This window comes from Olea europaea, chromosome 8 (genome assembly GCF_002742605.1).
Source record: "Olea europaea var. sylvestris chromosome 8, O_europaea_v1, whole genome shotgun sequence".
NCBI classification, from domain to species: Eukaryota; Viridiplantae; Streptophyta; class Magnoliopsida; order Lamiales; family Oleaceae; genus Olea; species Olea europaea.
In genome coordinates this window covers 3,987,474-3,990,495 of record NC_036244.1, presented here as the reverse complement: position 1 = coordinate 3,990,495, position 3,022 = coordinate 3,987,474, and the positions used below count along the sequence as shown (strand labels likewise).

At 33.9% G+C, this 3,022-nt stretch overlaps 1 protein-coding gene across 1 annotated transcript; it reads left to right on the top strand.

The window, feature by feature from the left end:
• The first annotated feature begins 1,766 nt into the window (after nucleotides 1-1,766).
• Nucleotides 1,767-2,722, top strand: LOC111399212 (protein SPIRAL1-like 5). Its single transcript, XM_023026478.1, has 2 exons — nucleotides 1,767-2,031; nucleotides 2,369-2,722. The coding sequence occupies exons 1-2, from the start codon at nucleotides 1,798-1,800 to the stop codon at nucleotides 2,444-2,446; spliced, it is 312 nt and encodes a 103-aa protein (XP_022882246.1). The 5' UTR covers nucleotides 1,767-1,797; the 3' UTR covers nucleotides 2,447-2,722.
• The last annotated feature ends 300 nt before the right edge of the window (nucleotides 2,723-3,022 follow it).

Below are 3,022 nucleotides of genomic sequence, written 5' to 3'. Positions count from 1 at the left end.
AATTTCCAAGAAACATTAACCGAAATTTCAGGACCACCATTTAGTTTAGATAAAAATCAGATTTCAAATTTTTAATTTTAATTACATTTTAATCAACTTTTTTAACTGAACCAAATAGGGATTAATTGTTGAATTTGCATCGGTCGTAATAAAGCCACTATCTCTCCTTTTTAAGTAAACTAACTTCTTTTCCCTGTATTTTTACGTGAGATGAGACACCACCAATGCCTAACCCAACAAAATTTTCCGTTCATAATGAGTTTAAAAATTGATACACACACCACTAATAACCTATATTTCTAGATATTATCATATTGCTGAGCTTTTGAATTTTTGGTAGGATTTTGTGACGGAAACAATTTACCCGATGAACGGTTAATGCGAACTATTGACGCAATTTAGCAACCCTAAAAAATTGAATTCTCATCTGTAGCTATATATGAAAGGAATGCTTGATAGAGACACAGACTTGACATTTGAACAACATAGTTTAATGTATTAAAAGGTGCCAGTTACAAAGTTTATTCAAATTACCTATTTCAGGCAATTATGAGGGTCTATTTTGGGTGAATAGTGCCACCCAGAATATCAGTGGAATAAACTGGAAAATAGGCCCTAAGCTTCAATTCTATCTTTGCAATTTTACAATGATTTGCAATATATTTAGCCAGGTAGAGACACAGCCTTTTGTTTTTTGAAACAAAACGCAAACTTGATTAAATCATGTCGTTTCACATTATTGAGAAAAAAATATTCCATCAAAATGTATAGTGTAGTTTCTCTCGACTTAGTTTTAGGTCCCATCATCCCAGGTGTGTGTGGTTCTTTGTACTATGTGTCGTGTGTATCCCTAATTCTAATAAAAACTAATACACATATTGTGCGCATACCTTCTCTCTGGCTCCAAGAAAATGTAATTTTCTTTTTTACTCTCCAACTCTAAATCCTTCAAACACTTCTAATTGTCAAAGGATTCGTTTTCCTTAATTTCCTTTTAACCCCCAACTAGTATCCGTGTCTTTGTCCAATATTTATTTCTTTGGTCCTCTCTCTCTACATTACAAGTAATTTGGAGCCCTTTAATTATTTATTTTCTAACTTTTTGTCAAACCCAACACCCAGCATGCGAAATCGAAATAAGAATACATTCCGTACTTAATATATTAAAAGACGTATATAAGTTAGAAGGGTTGATTATCATCGAAGGATTTAATAACTAACATTTATATATATAGCATAATTTATTCAAAGAATATATTGCTTAACACATGACATGATTATTTAAAATGGTTTAAAAACGCTTGCAAGACAAAAGCCCTAATGTGATTCTGCACATTTTCTTAGTGGAAGATTAGTACCTAATTTAATCACATATAAAATATATAACTATGAATTTAACCCTACAATGGCATTGGATACTTCTATATTGGTGAAACTGTGTTTCAAATCCATTGGATGGCCAATTTAACACGACATAGCACCAGCATCTGAAGAGACAAAAAGTGAAAACCCTACTTGCTTTCTTGAATTTCAGAGGTGACTTAATATCGAGTACATAGAAGTCATGAGTTCAAATATTATGTACCGCTACCTATTTATGAAAATTGTCAACATATGAAACTGAAAAAATGGTCTCTAAACGTTAAATGGTGCTTTGAAGAAAATAAATAAATAAATGAATTCCGTAGACGTGTAACGTCTTAAGTCATTTTCACAATATATATACTTGAGGTCTCTCTTCATTTTCTCCTCCTTATTCTTAGACTCCTGGTAAGAATTAGATCCCAAGGGGCAACAATGAAAAGAGGTGAAAGCTCTGGAGGTGGCCAGAGTTCCTTAGGCTACCTATTTGGTTCCGATGATAAGCAAAAAAACAATGCACCATTGGCATCACCTGCTGCTTGTACACCGCCTTATGGAATCGATATCATCGATGAAAAGCCCCCAGAAAGTCCTCCTCCTAAAGAAAAAAAAGGAGTCACCAACAACCACCAAAGGGTCCAGGGTCAGAATTCAGGAAATTTCATCACTGTGAGTTAATTATTTAACCACACAAGAAAGCTTTTACTGTAGTTCTTTCTTGTTGACCCCTTGTTTTCCCCCTTGGGTAGACTAAATGTTACACTAATTCTTTAATTTGGAGAGAGGAAATCATACTCACCAATCCTTAACCAAAGTGGTCACTTTTCATTAGACTAAGAAGCTTGAAGAGAAAAAATGGGGTACTCCAAGCCAATAGAAATTCAATCAAACTTTTTTCTTCTCAAATATTTCCATATTCTCTGTGATATTTCGAAATTCTACATTTTTTGAGATTATTTCCATAATTGTATGTTTAAATTAACACGGATCATTGTGCGTGTGCTAGGATCGTCCATCCACTAAAGTTAAGTCGGTACCAGGTGGAGATTCGTCACTCGGTTACCTGTTTGGAGATAAGTCATGAGACTTTTGCCTTGTGAATGTTCTATCGTGGTTGGTCTGATTTCTGCTCCATGTAGAAGGGTGTGAAATGTTTGTGCTCTTGGAAATTATGTTAGGGTTTGTAGGGTTTGCTCTTTGTGTGATTATTTACTTCCTGTACATCAGCTTCTGAAGTCTGAACCGCCTGATTAGGATTTTCTCTATTATAGTCTGCTCATTTGGCAAGAATAAGAACTGTAAAATAAGCCTAATTTCGAGGCAGCTATATTTGATATGGGGTGTGATTTGTTTATTTTCATGTAAAAACTTCTGCACTTGTGTTTTTTTTCGACAGATATACATCCACATACTTCAGTATATCGAAAACTAGTAATAAAACTTCCGTATAGAAAGAGAAGATAGGAGGGGAAGAAAATTTCTTAAGATTACGTGTAAATCTTGGGAATTCTATTGACATTTTCTCCTTCATTTGGTGATTGTCCACTTTTCCTGGTTAATTTTGAATCGTGTTTAGTCTTATTTGAAACTGTACAAGTTTTATTATATTGCTGCGATACTGCATAGATATAATAGAGGTCATCAAATACTTTGAACTTTA